The sequence below is a fragment of the Rhipicephalus microplus genome, chromosome 2 (assembly GCF_043290135.1).
Source record: "Rhipicephalus microplus isolate Deutch F79 chromosome 2, USDA_Rmic, whole genome shotgun sequence".
NCBI classification, from domain to species: Eukaryota; Metazoa; Arthropoda; class Arachnida; order Ixodida; family Ixodidae; genus Rhipicephalus; species Rhipicephalus microplus.
In genome coordinates, this window is record NC_134701.1 from 281,466,754 (window position 1) to 281,485,831 (window position 19,078).

The following is a 19,078-nucleotide window of genomic DNA, read 5'->3' on the forward strand; positions in this document are numbered from 1 at the left end:
CAGTAGTCTGCCCTCTATCCCATCTTCCTTTCATTTGTTTTTGTACAATGTACTTTAGTCATATTTGTATTTAACCCCAACAAATCTCCTCTCAGCCCAACAGCAACCTTTACGGAGCGCATCCATTCTACGTCGCCCTCGAAACGGACGGATCAAGCCACGGAATATACCTTCACAACATCAACTTCATCGGTAAGAGATGCTGAGTGTTATTTTACCGTTCTTGAACACCATATGTATAGTGCACATCGTTGATGTGAATGAAAGAAACGCTCAGCAGGCAACCGCAATGTAGCGGATGCACAGAAGCATCACATGATAAAGAATCCCATGAAGAACGAAACAATAAAATACATAATTCTATACGTGGTACACATGGTATACCCCAACGTCGTCAAGTATCTTTTCTGCACGCTTTCCTTCACAATCAGGACAACACCGTTGCCAGAACTTTTCCTGGGGTACTAACGCACTAACCTCGATACCTAATTGTTCACCTTCTATGCCACCGTCGTATGGCTCGCGGAGAGCGACACCAGTGCGCTTTCACGCAACTGACGCGCGCACATCTATCAGAGGTCCTGCTGCAGCCCACGCCGGCAGCCACGTTCCGCAGCCTGGGCGGCGTGCTTGACTTCTTCGTATTCGCGGGCCCCACTCCCGGACAAGTGGTGCAGCAGTACCAGCGTGTGGTCGGCTTCCCCGCCATGCCTCCGTACTGGGCCCTCGGTTTCCACCTTTGCCGCTACGGTTACCGCACGCTCAACAAGACCCGGGAAGTCATGGAGAACAACATCCGAGCCGGCATACCACTGGTGAGGACCGCGGAACGTTTCGAAGAGCAGAGCCGGTTCGCTTTGAAAGGAGCGCTGACATAGAAATTTCGAAGGCGAGATACTGAATGAGATAGACTTATGCGGAGACGTGCACAACATCAACGAAATGTGAAGGGCAAATGTAGCCTTTAACGTGTTTAAAATCAATTTCAAAGTTCATGTCGCGTGGCCAAGCGAGATGCGGAGCAGTTCGCGACGCCAACATAAGCGCGATGTCATCGTATATACAAACTACGTCACGAATTTGTGTTGAATGGTCATTGCGGCGCCCGCTCGCACCGTCAACCTCGTCACAGTTTTGCGCGATCACGTGGCCAGCTGGGTTTACTTAGCCACTAGAATTGCTCCTGCTTAGTTCGGTGCTCTTTAAAACCGAAACTGCCACTGGGTGCTCTAAAAAACGTCTCTAAATAAAAAATAACAGTCACTCACTCACACAAACGTGGTTTTCAGCCATGATAAGTTGGTCATGAGCTACCGATTGCAAAGATGAAAAAAAAAGTAGACATTTTTTTGTATCAGGACCCCTTTAAACTTCACTCTGCACTAAGAACACTGGTTGCAATGAAATGAGATTGAAATGTGTGCTTAATGACCGTGTCGTAGGCTGAACATAGGAGAGAACATCGAAACTGAAATAGAACTTCTAAAACAGTAAACGGAGTAATGGCCTGGCCTTCAGGGGTTTTCATTATAATAAAAAAAGGGCGAAACTGAACTTCTGCGCAGATATTGGGATTGAACAAGTACCGCGATACCGTCAGTAAGATATTTATTGTCATTACAGCTCTAGAGGCTACGATATAAGGCTATCAGGACAGAGATCCAGCGAGAGCTGAATTCCTGCAGACTGGATTACTGACTCTCCTTAATTGTGTTTTTTTTTTCATCGCTTCTGATGCAGGACGTCCAGTGGAATGACATCGACTACATGAAGAATTGGAATGATTTCACTTACGACAAGCATACCTACGCTGGCCTTCCAGACTTCGTTGCGAAAGTACACGAGGGAGGGCGTCACTACGTCATGATTTTCGTGGGTTCCTTCTCAGCTACGTATACGCGTCTTCCTTAGGAAAGTGAGTCAGCATTCGTTTTATTATACCCTCTTTTTCGCAGTCTTCTGGTTAGAGAGTATGTCGCAATAAAAGCGAAAGCTAACAGAAGCTTTGCGTAGCTGTAATTGACACCGATGTAACTCGACTTACTCCCGCACAGGACCCGGGCGTAAGCGGAAGCGAAATGCCTGGCACCTATCCACCGTTTGACGAAGGGCTCGAAATGGACGTTTTCGTTAAAAACGTCACAGGTGGTATTGTGTACGCCAAGGTAAGTTTGCATAAAATTCACTATAACAATTGAGAAAATGGGGTACAGTGTGAATGGCATATGCTGTCCACGTGAAGGTGTCCGTCCCCTTCACGTCTGTTAATCACTTTGCCTTTTCTGCATAAATAAACACTTAATCGTTGTATTTTTATTTCATTTTATGTGTGTGTGCGTGGGTGGGGTTGGCGAGGAAGCTGTGTTGCCTAACACAGGGTGGATGGCCCTCTGTCTGAACCCTATTGGTCGTTGTTCAAAGTGTCAAAGTGGGCAGCCAGTGAGAGAAGGACAGAAGGCCTGTGAGAGAAGGACAGAAGGACAGAAGGCCTCTGTGCGGGGGGTAGGGGGTACAGTTACAGCGTAAAGTGGCCTTACCCAACGTATAGCAACACGAGTTTTCGTGTATTACGACCACCACCACGACGACATTGAACGTCACGTAAAAAATATGTTGTAAAAAACGTTGAAGCACAAAGGGGAGCACTAATAACACAGGACTGGCAATAACGGGGCCATCCGCATTTTTACAGCACGTTACGTCGCATATTATACAGGAAGTGAGAAATGTATGATGTCCGATTGGATATGTTACGAAGTAGCGAGTCACGGAAGTCACTGAGCCTGTGCACCGCCGTTAGGTTTACTTAATGGGAGGATGTCGTTACTTATGCCTTACTTGTTCCAACACAATCGCCACGCGCGCTACTACTGCTGCTTCGGGTAGTCAAGCTTTTCGAACTACATATCGACCGCAATGATTGGAACCACGATGAAGTGCCAAAACGTGCGCATGCCGTGGCGTAGGGACTCTCGCTTACGCCAAAGTATACATGGGCAACAGGCCACTTGCACATATATATACACCTGTGAGCGCACTATACTCGCACTGTATACTCGAACAGAAGGCAAAAACGTGTGCATATACGTACGCGCGAAGTTTGGAATCACCTGATTCTCGTGGTGCTGCAGGTGTGGAACTATGTGAGCACAGTGTTTCCTGACTTCACGCATCCCAACTCGTCTCGTTACTGGACGCGACAGTTTCGAAGATTCCACGACGTGGTGCCTTTCGACGGAGCCTGGATAGTAAGTACTCGAACTCCATTTGGTGCTCCATGCATGTAGTGCTCTGTATAGACAGGAGGGGGGGGGGGGGCTAGCTTTTTTTTTCTCTGTTAAATTTGGACGAAAGTCTGTGTTTTACCAAAATAAGTACTGTAAATAGCGTTCTTCAACGCCTTAACTAGCGTTCCTCTCCTATTCCCCCCCCCCCTCCCCAAAAAAAAAAATTCCTGGCTATGGTCCTGGCTGCGACCGCCAATCACAGTCGTGTGTACAGACAGTTAAGTGCCGAAAAGATGCGACATGATTCGGGCATAGCTGTTTTCACTGCTTTTTCGGTTTTTCATCTGAAAACACTAACACCAATCAGAAAACAATCTGGGGGCCCCCATTTATAAAAACGCGTTATGTTAACAATTTTCGCAAGGAGATATTTCAGCCAATCATGATGTCGGACTTATCATTAGAGAAGCCGGCCGACCAATAGGGAAACGCACTTACGAAAGACAGTTTTGTAAATTTCACCCTGATGTATTCTAGTGAAAGTGAAAATTGAAATTGAACTCTTGATAGGATCTCATGCAGAATAGATGGACTTTTCAGTGAAAGTTGACAATATGGCGATAAATCTTTCACGGACTAATAGTTTTTTATTGTATGTTTGGTTGCACTAATGCACTAGCCAGTAATGCAGGCGCATGAAAAACTTTAGTCTGGCAACCACCATTGAAGCATGCCACGTACTTTCATTAGAAAATGGTCCTGAAGAACATTGAGAAGTGACAGTGATAATCAGAAAAAAAAATAAAACGGGGAAAAGCAAAGGAGATTCCTATCATCAAACTCCGCTAATGGCAAAATTTGCGAAGCATGTACTCCGCCCAGCCGATGTACGGCGTTCAGCGGCCATTCACAAATGTAATGTTACAGCATTGTTAAAAAACGTTTTCACTTAGTAATTGGCGCATGATATATGGAACGATAACTACGCGTTGCATGTCACCTGCATGTAGCGCAACATACTGGCGTGGTTATCAAGAGTTACATACTGGCATCCAAGAGGAGGCAAGTGCGCCAGAGGCCGAAAGAAGGTTCGGTGGGCAGATGATATTAAGAAGTTTGAGGGAATGAACTCGCTGCAGCAAGTACAGTGCCGGGTCGATTGGCAATCGCTCACTGCATGGTGATTTCCCTGCAGTGGGCGCAGTTACGACGATGACGCCTTTCGCAGGACATGAACGAGCCGTCGAATTTTTACAATGGCCACGAGAACGGATGCCCGCGAGACCAGAAAGTGGAGCAGCCGCCCTACGTCCCGGGACCCGATCCGCTGTGCATTCGCACGTTGTGCATGAGTGACCAGCACTACGCCTCTTCCCACTACAACTTGCACAGCGTCTACTCGCAGCTCGAAGCAAGGGCCACTTACCGGTGAGCTGTTTGGCCATCAGGGAACGCACGGTATACTTAGCGGATAACCTTGCTTGCTACCATAAAGTGCAGTCCGTATATAGGTGACTGCAGGTAGATAGTGTCGTTATCGTTATGGCTCAACGCAACTTTAAATGGGCACCATTCACTAGGCAACCTGTAATAGTTTCACAATTTGCTATTATATTGATAGACCTGTAAGGAGAGGGAGGGAGGAAGTGCAGAGGATGTCAAACGTCAGAGATGCCCACAGTATACCGGAACTCCACGATTGTGTTACTTGAGCGATTTAACGCAGATTGCACAAAGATATATGGAGCAGAAACTACACAAAATAAACGATCGGTGCTCGTCTTGTGGACAATGGGTGAGCGCATTCGACTTTGAAAACAAGATCAATTGGCTTTTGGCTTCATTCGGCTGGCAGTGTGAGAGGCTGTAGTTTCACGATCTCGATCACTCATTGAGAGGAGGTTCCACCAAGAGCATCACCATATGTGCACATATATGTGTCTATTGAATACTTTGTTTTGAAATGCTATGTAACTGTTATGCTAAGTTTTATATTGTGCGTGCTGCCCTTCTTACGCTTAGATACCTGGACCCTATACGTGATCTATGTTTGACGCCTCTAAAAAATAAACAGTATACCGGGCAACCTACTGGCGCAATCTCTTTACACCACGTCAATAATAAACTAAAGATGACTTCAGACGGCCATAAATGTATTATCGCCCATGTACATGAAGCAACTCTCATTTATTAACTGCGTCTCGTCTTTTCAGGGCCCTGGTCGAGATCCGCCAGAAGCGTCCCTTCATTATTTCGCGAGCCACCTCCTCGGGCCAAGGTGCCTGGAGTGGCCATTGGTCGGGAGACATCGAGTCTAGCTGGGAAGATATGAGACTAAGCATACCAAGTACGTACAAATTACCTGTAAGACATCGCATTTTTCACGGGGCAGCCGCGCGTAAAAGCTGAGCCTTTCTCTACAAGGAGGCAATATTTCTTGGTCCCTCAACATTCCAAGAACCCGCTTTATTTGTAACAAAATTATGAGATTAACTGCTGCACACACGGTAAAGAAAAGACACTAGTTACATCGTAACGGATATGTTCAGGCAGCGTAATCACCAATGTCTATGCATACATTATGCTGACTCCGCCTACTGCAACACCATTACAATTTTGTTGGGGCACTGTTGCCCTTAGTCGCTATATCATAAGCATGTTATATATCTATAACCACATCATATCCATGAAAATGGCTGTATAAATGCGTCAGATCTTTCTCAATGATTCTAATGAACATCACTGTGTCAAAATTGAGAGACTGTACGCGTGAAGGAACATGATGGAAGTGCTTATGACCTATGCCTGCAAAAAAATGGAAACACGGAAGGGCATGCACTGTGGTCCGTTTTGGATATTTCAATGCGCGCACCTGCTTCAGGATATAAGCATGTGCCAAAACGGGAATACGGGCCCCGAACCTAATAGAGTATTGTAGGCGCAGTTGAAGCAAAACAATTTATTTATGAAAGAAACAGCTTGCATATTGGTGGCCGGAAGTAGTAAATTATGCATTGCATAAGATGTCGCACAAAGGCGTTATGATCGTTCTTTTTTTCTTTGCCGCAGATTTCCTCAGTTTCGGCATGTACGGTATACCCCTGGCAGGTGCGGACATATGCGGTTTTGCGGGCAACACCACCGTGGAACTGTGCGCCCGCTGGCAAGTTCTGGGGGCGTTCTATCCGTTCTCGAGAAACCACAACGAATATTCGTGCCAGGTGCGCATAGCTTTGCGTTCAGCTCGCATATGCACGTACCTGCCACGGAAACCCTGTGGCTACGGCATCAGGCTGCGAGTTACAGAAGTCGCGGGTCCGATTCCGCCCAAATATCGTCCCAATTCGAAGAAAGTCGCGATCAGTGTTCACACGTGCGCCTGTCGGCCGATGTTCGCACCTGTGTGCGCATGCGCCTAAACTTGTTGCCACAATTCAGCCCCGCCGCGGTGGTCTAGTGGCTAAGGTACTCGGCTGCTCACCCGTAGGTCACGGGATCGAATCCCGGCTGCGGCGGCTGCATTCTCGATGGAGGCGAAAAGGCTGTAGGCCCGTGTGCTAAGATTTGGGCGCACGTTGAAGAACCCCAGGTGGTATAAATTTCCGGAGTCCTCCACTACGGCGTCTCTCATAATCATATGGTGCATGATTTTGGGACGTTAAACCCCACATATCAATCAATTGCTACAATTCACGTCTGCTCGCATCACCATTGCTCCGCCAAATAAGCTGACATTTCGTTCTTGCGCATGTGATTGGTTCAGAGGTCTGCGAGTGCAGCCACGCGACTGAAAAATCAAGCAGCCAGTGAATAAGCCAAAGCAGCGGCATTGCGACGAAAGCAGCCATATGCGAATCTTTGCGCACAGTCGCTTTGCGACTAAAGGCTCTATACAGGGAGAGGGCACATGGCTAGACGATGCTGCGCGCCCTGGTGAGGACGTGCCGCCGAGTACACACTCCACGCGCTGACGCGCTAAAGCGCGTACGTGTGGTCAGGCCTTCACTCGGTCGTGCAACCGGTGCTAGCCGCAGGTGTGAACGAGCCTCAAGATGCAAGAACGCTCGTCGACGCGTGGATTTATGCTTGCGTTAGAAGATGCCCCCGGTGCTGAAAATAAAGTGGCGGACTGGGCTAGCTGGTTGTGCATATGTATACTTTAGGTTAACAGCGCGAAAATAATACAGCGCTTTTATGTCCCGTATTTTTCCTGTCCACCACGTGTTATTTTCGCGCTCTTGACCTTAAGCACGCTAAAATTTAGTCAGTGGTTTTCTGTGACGCCATGCCTAAAATTAATACCATTCGTTCATTGGATCGACGTGCAGTACACGCATCACTTGATGCCTGCGCCCCACACGTGGCGCGACGGCTATCGTGTTTTACTTTGAAAATAAACTTGAGCATCATTTTGAGGGAGTGAATCCAAGTGATCGACCACGATTATGAGTCGCACTACACGGTATTCTGCTTGACGTTTGCGTCTGATCCATGTTTTAGAACATGGCGAGAAACTGAGATAAGAAATGTGAACGATGCTTGAACGATGCTTGAATGTGAACGATGCTTGTGAACGATCAAGTGATTGCGACCGCTTGCCACTGAATGTGGTGCGTCGATGAAGTGTTGATAACTATGAGTTGTCCATGTTGGCATTGCCAATACATTTTGCTCTGCACATCAACCGCAGGACCAAGACCCGTACAGCATGGGACCTGAGGTGGTTCTAGCCACCAAGAATTCCCTGACCGTTCGATACGCATTGCTTCCTTATCTGTACACGCTCTTCTACCGGAGCCACGTCTACGGAGAGACCGTAGCTAGGCCACTTTTCTTTGAGTGAGTGCAACTTCAACAAGAAGGTTTCTCTCTAATAACTACCCAATTATCTTATCGTGCGTCTCGCTCTTCAGCAACAATAATGATAACTGACGGACACTGATGCCAAGGAAAGCTTAAAAGACGTTATTCATAGAGTACTTGCAATTAAAATGCGAAGAAAGTAAAGTGGAGGCAAAGAGACTCACCGCCGGCAGGCACCACACCTGCGAGCTTCCAGTGACGCGTCCGATGCTATACTACTGAGATATGGTGGCGGTCATCCCTCCGTCCACATTGTAGGGTACATATGTGCATTTAAACGTGGGAGTAGGGTGCCTCGATGCACGCGCCCCCGCTCAGGGTGCTGCCACCTTTTGTACTGCTCTCTCCACCATTGTAGTGCTTGCAGCGTCTTCGCCAAGCTGTAGAGCTCACGTGCCAGCTTCATTCAGCATGTTTTGCATGGATGTTGAGTTCCTCAGGGCTACAACCATTCGCGTTAAGCTTGGGGCCACTACGTGCTAGAGCGAAACCTGAATGCAGCGGGAGTGATAATGGCGGCCGCCGCAGACGTCTTCACTCTGGGCGGCGGAGCGGGTATCGAGGCACTCTACGTGGGAGCGTCAGTCAGTGCCGCCTGAAGCCCTTACAGCGAGGGTGGAACACTCTATCTGCCTGTTGGCGTCACGTAGCTGTCACAGGTCCCGTTAATTAAGGAGGCGATCGCCGGGCTAATTTCAAGGGCCGAAGTATCGGCCCCCCGAACCGCACCACGAAAGCGTGGACAATTTAGAAGTGGTCCTATTTGGCGCGCCAGCAGACGCCGGCTGTGGCCCAAAGAACAAGTCAGAGCCGAGAGTTGATAAACAAAACAAAATTATATTCTCAATTGTGGCAGATCAAAATGATACACAAATATGCACACTCGACATTAGTTTAATACGATATGTCACCAGTCAAACTACGTACTACACAGTACAATCAGCCACACTGGAAACAACGGACACAAACAATACGCACTACAATGCAATCGCATGCATCGAACAACCAAGACACTTAAAGACTAAAGAGTTCGACAACATATTCCGTCCAAAGTCCTTGGAACAAAAGTCTGAATGATACTCTTCCGAGAATCACTCACTCAAAGTCCAGCGCTGTTGTCGTTCCGCTGCCCCCGAAGTTCCTCTTCCAGGAAACCTTGCGTCTTCAATTGGCCGCTCTCCAAGCACCAAACTTCGCCGGTAACACGTCGGCTTCCCACGCGTTGCGATTGCAGGACGCGTCCTCGCTCTCTGGCGGTAGTCTACCACTCTTCTGCTTGTAGCACGAGTCTCACCCCTCAGGTGGAAATCCTCTTCATTACCTGCTTTGTCGCTAAGGACAAAACCTTCGCCGACGACACGGTGGCAACACCCTACACACTCTGGCGCATACTTTCTTCTCCTTTGTCACTGAGGACAAAAGGCTTCGCCGACAAGGCGGAACACTCTACGCACACTGGCGCAAAATTCCTTCTTCCTGCTTTGTCACTAAGGACAGAACCTTTGCCGACAGACACGGTGGAAACACCCTACGCACACTGGCGCTAACTTTCTTCTTCTCCTGATCTCCCATATCTGCTGCTTGGTTAAATACCCTTCGCGCTAGATTCCAGAAAATTCTCATCGTTTCCGTCGGCGTGATGCGAAGTGAAGGCTGGGGAAAGCGCGAGACGTCTCGAGGGCCGTCCGCGACACATGACGCAACTCTGCATCACCACGCCCCTTTCCCTCGAGAACCTTCCAGGGCTTGCTCGGCCGCCATTGTGAGGAGGATGGTCGGCGAGACCACGCTTCTGAGAGGGGAGGGACGGCGCGCCCGTGGAGCCTTTGGGTGTTTTTTTTTTTTCTTTATTGCTGACCTTGAGGTAGGCACTGCGCCGTGTTCCCGACCGGGTTGCAGAAACTAGGTGCCTTTTTCTCATCTTCTAACCACTACCACCACCACCACCACCTTGAGGCGCCTTTCTGCGCTTGGTATCGTCGCTGTCGCTATAATTCGGCGGCGCGCGCTTTTTCGGAGCGCTCGTTTGTGACAGTAGCACGTGATCATATTACGAGCTGGCAGCTGACCAATAATACCTCGCATTACTTCACGGCATCAAGTCTGCCAGAACGAGACGCTCGCTATCAATAAAGGAAACAAGAAATTTAAGGGCTCGTTTTCTTTCTTGTTATCAAAGAAAATTAGCCCTTAAATTTTTACTTGTTTCCTTCACTCTCCAACTGGCATGTTCCGCTCGGTTAATATCTTGCTTCATTGGTGATAACACGTATGAAAAAAAAAAACAAAAAAACCCGTGCAGTTGTGCTGCAGTCGAACCCGCATATATTGAACTTTAAATAAGAATAACGGGAATTAGTTAGATATATTGGATCATTCGATATACAACTTTTAATAACTTCGACTTGGTGTGTGAGTGTTGTACAATGTGCCATTGTATAGCCTTGTATTTGTTATATAATATGCGATAACGACTATTCTACAAGCACTGTGGAGTAGCCGGCTCTACACACTGGCACCAACCTCTCCTTATATACATTTAATTTAAAAAAATAATCTAATGCACTGCAAATCTTGGTGCTGAATAGTGGCTTATCTGCACTGCTCCAAAATGATGCAAAGAAGACGCCTCCGCGGCAATGCGCATTATTTTGATTTTTTAAAATTTCTTTTGTAGTTCATATTTGGGGGTGCGGGCTTACATGTGGAGGTGGGTTACGCGTGAGGAAAGTATGGTATTAATGTAAATAGCCCCTCAAGATCATCATACGCAGTCATGCATACTCGTGAGAGGCCAGAACCGTCTAGTCTTTGCCTAATGTAGGCCTTGTTTTTCAATATATCAGCGTGATACTTGGGAAGCTCTCAGCAGCGCAACGAAATGTTTCTCTTGCTCACGTTCCACTCGACTGATATCCACCGGACTTGCGGAGAGCAGCAGCTTCTGCTTTAAGGAATCTTTTGCATTAACAAACCAACGCTGAAGAGAACGGCGACCCCGCGCAAAGGGCCAGCAGCTCAGCGACGAGGTATCATGGGGGCGAAAATCACTTCATGGCAAGCAGTAGTTTCTACTCTCTCTGCGCGGCGTCCTCCCAATCGCACCACTCGGTCTCCCAACTGCATCCGACTAAGTCCTCTTCGTTGAGGAAAATACAAAAGTTTGGGCAGGAAAGCCAACTTGTTGTGGCGTTTTCCGCTGCCCGATGCTCGATATATTAAGAGTTTCGGCTGTTGTTGTTGTTGTTGTTGTCGTCTTTGTCGTCGTTGTCGTCTTTGTCGTCGTTGTCGTCGTCGTTGTTGCTGTTGCTGTTGTTTTTTGTTGTTGTTGTTGTTGTTGTTGTTGTTGTTGTTGTTGTTGTTGTTGTTGTTGTTGTTGTTGTTGTTGTTGTTGTTGTTGTTGTTGTTGTTGTTGTTGTTGTTGTTGGATGTCACCGTACATGCTCCTATGCATTGACGTTAAAACATTGCTGATATTAGAAATAATTCATTAATAAATATAATTTGGTTTCCCCTATATGGATATATGTCGGGTTCGACTGTCCAGGTATTTCCAGGAGATACGATACGGCACTCTAGTATATCTGAAGCCCCTTCGTGAATAAAAGCAAAGTAACAATATTATGCCAATTAATTAAGGGAATATCTGACTTCAACGAGTCTGAATAGATGGAAGCTTTTTATTTTCAACAAAGAGTAACTGTGTATTTCTCGCCAAATCACTCAAGAGAGCTTTACGATTGCAGGAGAACAAAGCTTTCAAGTATTCAAGCAGTTCCTTATATCAGCACATTTCGAGCAACGTGATGTGTAACAGACATTACGAGAGCTCTCAACTGACCATTCCGAACCTTCTCAGGTTTCCAGAAGATCCCCGTACACACGAAATCGACGAACAGTTCATGTGGGGATCGGCGTTGCTCATATCACCTGCTCTCTACCAGGTGAGCTCTTATTGATTGAAGATTCAATGACACCAGTGTTCGTGAATTACACGGTACATACTAAGTTCCACGAAAAGCATTCAAAACAGCACCCTAGTTTATAGCCAAACACGCAGAACACCAAGTATCAGACGCAGAATAGTTATGAATGGATGAAGGTCCTCTCTCAAAAGGAGTGGTGACTTGCGCAGCTTGTTGTTTTTACCTTGAGAACGACGGTTTATACTAACTGTTGCGCACAATCGTGAAGTTATCATTTAGCTGTTGCAGATACGTGTGCTAGAGCAAGATTACTTGTTCCTCTTTAGTAGTAGTAGTAGTAATAGACTTTTATTCAGCCAAATTTACCTCTTTATAGTGTCCCTTTGAAATAATCACTCGCGCGTTTGCTGTCGACGTTATCGCGGTTGTTCATTGTTAGAAACGGGCAGTTGCAACATTTATGCATCTATCAGCTGCAGCTTTTGAATGAGTAGCAGGCGCAATGTATGCACACTATAACGCTTTCTGAAAAGACGTGCTGCCGAAACGCAGGGTCAGACAAAGGTGGAGGCCTACGTTCCGCGGGGCACGTGGTACGACATATACGATGGCGGACGCTTCGAGCAACCCGCGGGCGGCTACCGTTACTTCCCGGCGCCCGTCGACAAGGCGAACGTCCTTGTGCGCGGGGGCCACGTCGTGCCGATGCAGGAGCCGGCCGCCACCACCACAGCGAGGTCAGTGATAATAACAGGTGGTGCAGAGTAACATCAGAGTGGACGATTGGGAAAATTGGCGACACGCACACAGATATAAATTTAGAAGTGTGGCAGCTTGGGCTAGTTGGTATGGCATGACGATAGTTATGGCGCGAGAACAAAACGACGACACAGAGACAAGAAGGACTTTCGTGTCTTTCGTGTCCTTCTTGACTCTGTGCCGTCGTTTTGTTCTCGTGCTATAACTATCGACAGATATAAAGGCATGCGTGCACGAACATATACATGATACTGCGCATGGTCGAACCCCCCAAAATTCTGGCTACGCCTCTTACTTGAAGTCCATCTTTTCCCAGTTGTTGGCCAGCATCCTACTCAGTATTTGTATTGATAGATATCTTGTCATGCTACACCGTAGAGCGTTGAAAATAATGGGACAATTTTCAGGGTGCCCATGCACTAAAATTACACCGTATATAATATTCGTCAGCGTAAGCTGCTGTGGTTGTTTAGCTGAGTGATTGCGAGGGATCTCAGCGAACTCGTTTCTTAGGGCTAATAGATCTTGTCGCAAGGATGAAAGGCACCCCAATCGGGGTCAGTATTCGTAAAAACGTCTTACGCTGAAAATGATCGTAAGAAAATATTTAAATCAGCTGGGCATATGATTATAGAAATTTATGCTACGTTATACCCTCATTCGGGTTACGTTCTGTGAGAACTTATGTCTATCACGATCAAGTCAAGTGAATATATGCTCCTCCGTCTTTCCTAACGGACATACCTGCTTCGTTTCCCATAATGATTGGTCTGTTTTCTTCTCATGACACTGTCAGTTAAATAATCGCTGCCATCCTGACTTCTGGTGACTGCGATCTCAAGAATCACTCAATTGCCCCGCCGCGGTGGTCTAGTGGCTATAGGGTACTCGGCTGCTGACCCGCAGGTCGCGGGATCGAATCCCGGCTGCGGCGGCTGCATTTCCGATGGAGGCGGAATTATTGTAGGCCTGTGTGCTCACATTTGGGTGCACGTTAAAGAACCCCAGGTGGTCGAAATTTCCGGAGCCCTCCACTACGGCGTCTCTCATAATCACATGGTGGTTCTGGGACGTTAAATCCCACATATAATAATCACTTAATTTCGTCGTCTGTCGGGGTAACTTCGAAGTTTCCCAAGAACACGTTGTGACTATTGAATGAAACATTTGCTCCCATCCCGCAGCCGCAAGAATCCGATATGGCTGTTTGTGGCACCACGTGACCAAAAAGCCCAAGGCACCATGTACTGGGACGACGGCGAATCTCTCGGTGCTTCTCTTTCTTTTCTTTTTATTGAGACGTGCGCATGCCTTATTCGCTATTTTTCTCGTTCATGTGTATCACGGCTTGTGCAGTGTGTCGCTTGTTACCCTTCTAGACGCTGCACAGGATCACAAGTACAGCGTGTACAACTTTACCTTGGCGGAGGTAAGCAGTAAAGCACTGGCCTATTGTAACCAGACGCACGCGTTGCAAAGCATTCCGCGCACTCTCCCCATGGGAAGAAAGGGCTCGCGGCAACAAAAAGCAACGTTCCCTCTCCCTCCATAAGGAGAGGGCGTTGTGCCGAGTGCACTTATCAAGCGCTGACGCTTTCTAAGACGCGCATGTGGTTAGGCTTAATCGAAAACTTTCTGCATGTATTTTCATCATAAAGATTAAATATAAAAAAATAAAGGCAGACATACAAAACATTGACGTGTTGTTATGGCGCCTCAGATATGAACAATAATTGCTTTTTAATTGACAATCGCACAACTATGAACGCTAACGCGGATGGGATTGGCCGTTTGGTGCCGTTTAGGTATCGTGAAGGGGGGACAAACAGACAAATGTACAGACAGACAGACAGACAGACAGACAGACAGACAGACAGACAGATAGACAGGCGGGCGGGCGGGCGGGTGGGCGGGCAGCCCAAAATTTTTCTGTCGAAGGTCCCCAAGAAAGACCATCGTCCTTAAAAGCTTATCTGTCCCGCAAGTTGCAGCGGCTCCCAAAGTGTACTTGGCTGAGGCCGAGCCCCATAACTTACGGAGCTAGTACGAAGAGATGAGGACAACACCCGCCATGGTGGTCTATATAGTGCACGGTTACGGTACTCGGCTGCTGACCCGAAGGTCGCGGGATCGAATCCCGGCCGCGGCGGCTGCATTTTCTATGGAAGGGAGAATGCCTGACGCTGGTGTTCTTAGATTTAGAAGCACGTGAAAGAACACCATCATGTGGTCGAAATTTCCAGAGCCGTCCATTGCGTAGCTTCTTATAATCGTATGGTAGTTTTGGGGCGTTAAACCCCAGGTATTATTATTAATGCATGCACAGCTTCTCCTCCTCCTCCTCCTTTCTTCTGCTTCTTCTTCTTCTTGTTCTTCTTCTTCTTGTTCTTCTTCTTCTTGTTCTTCTTCTTCTTGTTCTTCTTCTTCTTCTTCTTCTTCTTCTTCTTCTTCTTCTTCTTCTTCTTCTTCTTCTTCTTCTTCTTCTTCTTCTTCTTCTTCTTCTTCTTCTTCTTCTTCTTCTTCTTCTTCTTCTTCTTCTTCTTCTTCTTTTTCTTCTTTTTCTTCTTCTTTTTCTTTTTCTTTTTCTTTTTCTTCTTCTTCTTCTTCTTCTTCTTCTTCTTCTTCGGTCAAAGCCGAGCAACAAAATACTGTTGACGTTGGTCCTCTGGAGCACAGCATGCCCAACGATCGTCGCACATGGTAGTGTCTCGAGAAGGCGATCCTCTGCAGCAATACGCTGCCCAATTCACTTAAATGACCGCTATAGTTGTCCGCTAAGGAAGCCCGCACAAATGTGCTCACTGGCTTTCAAGAGTCGTTCCAAGGAACACACAGTGCGCGCGTGAGGCGCCTCCGAAGTTAATGTGCAATTGTACAGACCGCTGCTGATGTAATTATTTAGCCGCGTCCTGAATTTTTCAGGCTGTGTTGTCCGTACGACACGCGACAAGAGGCAGCAACGTGACGCTGACATTGGGTGGTGCCACCGTGACAGGCGTAGAGGTGCGACCGCACTCGGTCGCCATTGTTGGGGGACGTCCTCTCGCATTTTCCTACTCGGAGGCTCAGCAGGTAAGGCACTCCCGAAATTTTACGTTGTGTTGTAGTGTTTTATATGTCGGACTTTAATCGTACCATGGCTTATGTATAATAAAATATTCAGAAGTTCGGCTATCGTCAGCGGAACCACCGTGAGAGACAAACAGAACTTTTCTGCATGAAATACATGTCGATACTCTGTTTATTCTGAACAACTTGGTGTATATTCATGTCTGGTGGTGTTGGTGCTCCCAAAAGGTGCATATAAAAATATAAAGATAAAGCCATAGAAAGCACTTCGGCGGTGCTGTGCACGCGCGATAACCTTGAGTATAAATCTGCTAATCAGTACGCTAATTGTATATTCAGTACGTTAATTTTGTATAAGTAATTCGTAAAATTGTCTACTCAGACAGGGTTTCACATTTCACGCATTATAAAGGATATCAGTTTATGTAAAAAAAACCAAATCAGTTTTCAAAGAGCTCATCGCTGGCAATAAAACGCCGCCACGCCACAATGAGGGGAGCGTGTATTTTTCCTCACCTCATGCAGCGCATCTGACTAGCAGGCGCCGTACTTATAAAACAAACATCGTACGCTAAATTTCTTATATCTGATAAGCAGGCAGCGTATCTATAAAATATCATCTTATGCTAAACTTTTGGTAAGATAATATTTCAACCAATCAGGATACGGCACATATCATTACTGAAGCCTGTTGAGCAATGAGAAAACGTGCTTATACGGAAGAGAAGCTTTGTCTGATTAAAACGAGTCTTTGTCAGAAACGTGACTTCAGGCTAAAGATTTCCACGGTTCACCCGCGATCAACTGAAGAATTCAATGGGATACTTAATTTGTCAACTCACCGTAAGCACTAGGATGCGTCATGCCGTCAGGAGCGCACTTACTATACTGACTGCCGGACTAAAGAGGTAAGACGGAATGCTTGCACACCTTCTGGTCGTGAACCTGCTTGCAAAGCAAAAGCTGTATTGAAACGCTCAACTATTCTTATTATCATCATTAGTTTTACTGTTCAGAAAGCTCCATAGAATCTCTCAAAATATATATATATATATATATATGATTCAAAAAAATAAATTCTGTGGGTCCGGTGCAAATATAATTAGGAATAAAGAAGCACACTTACGAAAATTTCATAATTGTTTACCGAAACGTAGAGTAAACAATTATCAAATTTTCGTAAGTGTGCTCCTTTATTCCTAATTTTATATATATATATATATATATATATATATATATATATATATATATATATATATATATATATATATATATATATATATATATATATATATATATATATATATATATATATATATATATATATATATATATATATATATATATATATATATATATATATATATATATATATATATATATATATATATATGGGATATGGCACAACGGGAGCGTTGTCAACAAGGATAAATATATTTATTTCCCAACAGTTTCGGGAGGGGTCCTCCCTTCATCAGGGGATGAGTTATACTGACATGAATTTCCAAACTTCGTTGCTGCCGCGTCCCTCTCGCCTTGAAACATGTTTGCGAGAGTGAGAGGGAACTAAAAAAAGGGGGGGAGAAAAAAAGAAAAAGAAAGAAAAGAAAGAAACTAAAAAAGAGGAAGAACCACTGTCAACACTGCGAACGAAACCAACTGTCCGTGTACGTCCACATACGGTTCTTATCACGTGCTGTTCAGTTCTCGACGTGTATATATATATATATATATATATATATATATATATATATATATATATATATATATATATATATATATATATATATATATATTGTGAAGCGTGATGAACCGTCCAGCGATCGGCACAGCAACGAACCGAAGCACGAGCCGAGAGAGCCGGGCGTTGGCGATGCTGCTCGCTGCAGGCACATCTTCTTCTTCACAATATATATATATATATATATATATATATATATATATATATATATATATATATATATATATATATATATATATATATATATATATACACACCAAGTGTGGGAGCCTTGCTTCCTGAGGTATATGTCTCGTTAATTTGTAAACGTATGTTTGTGCTCATTTTCTAGACGCTGAGAATTTTCGACATCGCCCAGTTCATGGACGAAGACTTCAGCATCGCATGGTTCGTGGAATCTTAAAAAAGACGATACACAAAACTGTGTCATTTTCTTGTTTTCTATCGACATTCTACCTTAACCAGCAAGGAATAAAAAGCAATTGCCGTGTCTTCACTTTGACAACGCTAGAGAGCACAGGGCATGGCTTCGACATCGTACGTACCATCATTTTTTTTTTTTTCATAAAGAAAAGCTGCTGAATTCGGAACACTGAGGAAAGAGCGATGGACTCGGAGAAAAAAAAATCTTGCGCAGCTCATGATGGTCTCAGCTTGAAGGATTTGAGAAAGTGTATACTTAAAAGATACGAACCTCTGCTTTCTAGTTTAGTTTTGTAATCTTGAGAACATATGAATCGCACGAATTTTGAAATTCAAGGCACGAGAAAATTGGAAACGAATAGACAACCCTCTGCTGGGCCCAGGGGGAAGTGATTCTTGAATGAGAGAAAAGAAGATAAAAGTGAGCCCCGTAACTTTCTGTATCAGAGTGCGACACATCAACAGTTGCTCACGAGGGAAGGGGATAAGGAGGGATTAAAAAGGATAGAGTGAGAAGTATAGATCAGGTAGAGAAAGATAGACACATGGTCGAAGGAGTCCGAGGACGGGGTACTACTCAGCGAGAGCTTCACAACGTCGGGAGATGGCGGAGGGCCAGCCGTTCGGCCAGAGCTGAGCTGTCGTCGGAGATTGCGGGGGCACAAGCGTTCAGCACGGAATCCAGCGACGCAAATAAGGTATATTCAAAAGAACATATGTTTATTGATACTTGGCGGATGTGCGCCGATAGCTAAGCCACTATGGGGAGTGGCACTACGTATAGGGTCACCGAACAGTGACCTATATAGAAGCCGGAGACTTAAAAGCTGTAAAAGATCGTTGCCGATCATGATGAGTAATTGTGCCTGGGTCTGCAATTAAGTTTGCCAGTACCACGGCTGCTGGATAAAAAAATATGGTCGATTTTTTTTTAATCCAGCGGCCGTGTAGGTACTTCGAGGCTTAAGGAACGTCCGGTTTATGAATATTCCCGTACTTTATTTTGGTTTGACTTAAAATAGTTTTCCAAGGAACACTAGTAACACAAAAACACAGTTACAGCAGTACCG

The 19,078-nt window shown here is 45.7% G+C and overlaps 1 protein-coding gene across 1 annotated transcript in view; it reads left to right on the top strand.

Moving 5' to 3' along the window:
* Nucleotides 1–18,071, top strand: part of LOC119163224 (lysosomal alpha-glucosidase) — a 23,227-nt gene extending 5,156 nt beyond the window's left edge. Inside the window, exons 5-19 of the mRNA XM_075886009.1 lie at nt 96–192; nt 577–815; nt 1,741–1,872; nt 2,055–2,165; nt 3,132–3,248; nt 4,456–4,655; nt 5,441–5,574; nt 6,297–6,448; nt 7,918–8,066; nt 11,950–12,034; nt 12,569–12,753; nt 13,960–14,045; nt 14,155–14,204; nt 15,698–15,847; nt 17,917–18,071. Coding sequence (XP_075742124.1) covers nt 96–192; nt 577–815; nt 1,741–1,872; nt 2,055–2,165; nt 3,132–3,248; nt 4,456–4,655; nt 5,441–5,574; nt 6,297–6,448; nt 7,918–8,066; nt 11,950–12,034; nt 12,569–12,753; nt 13,960–14,045; nt 14,155–14,204; nt 15,698–15,847; nt 17,917–17,988 — 1,959 coding nt within the window. The 3' untranslated portion in view covers nt 17,989–18,071. The remainder of the gene's footprint in view (nt 1–95; nt 193–576; nt 816–1,740; nt 1,873–2,054; nt 2,166–3,131; nt 3,249–4,455; nt 4,656–5,440; nt 5,575–6,296; nt 6,449–7,917; nt 8,067–11,949; nt 12,035–12,568; nt 12,754–13,959; nt 14,046–14,154; nt 14,205–15,697; nt 15,848–17,916) is intronic.
* Nucleotides 18,072–19,078: the final 1,007 nt, after the last annotated feature.